Source organism: Ceratina calcarata, unplaced genomic scaffold (genome assembly GCF_001652005.2).
Source record: "Ceratina calcarata isolate Rehan_Ccalc_2016 unplaced genomic scaffold, ASM165200v1 scaffold95.2, whole genome shotgun sequence".
Classification (NCBI taxonomy): domain Eukaryota; kingdom Metazoa; phylum Arthropoda; class Insecta; order Hymenoptera; family Apidae; genus Ceratina; species Ceratina calcarata.
Window position 1 is genome coordinate 14,589 of NW_017180900.1, and position 240 is coordinate 14,828.

Consider the following 240-nt stretch of genomic DNA (forward strand, 5'->3'; position numbering starts at 1 on the left):
GTTAGTACACATATTATTATTGTCACATTATTATTTTAAGAAGTTCAACATTCCTAAATTTATTAATTAAAAGTGAAATATAAATAACTAGTGTCTTTCATATTCTTAGAAGCGGATGGGTTAGTAGCAACTATTACTACAGAGACGTGTTAGTTTATGTTTGTGGTGGTTCGGCAATACTTGGCTTGTTAATGATGTTGTTTATTAAACCATTTCATCAGAGAGGTATATATATATTAG

General features: G+C 28.3%; 1 protein-coding gene across 1 annotated transcript in view; it reads left to right on the forward strand.

The window, feature by feature from the left end:
- Positions 1 to 233, forward strand: part of LOC108631775 (major facilitator superfamily domain-containing protein 12) — a gene marked incomplete at both ends in the record, with an annotated part of 2,295 nt that extends 2,062 nt beyond the window's left edge. Inside the window, one exon of the mRNA XM_018035936.2 lies at positions 110 to 233. Within this exon, the coding sequence (XP_017891425.2) occupies positions 110 to 233 (124 nt within the window). The remainder of the gene's footprint in view (positions 1 to 109) is intronic.
- Positions 234 to 240: the final 7 nt, after the last annotated feature.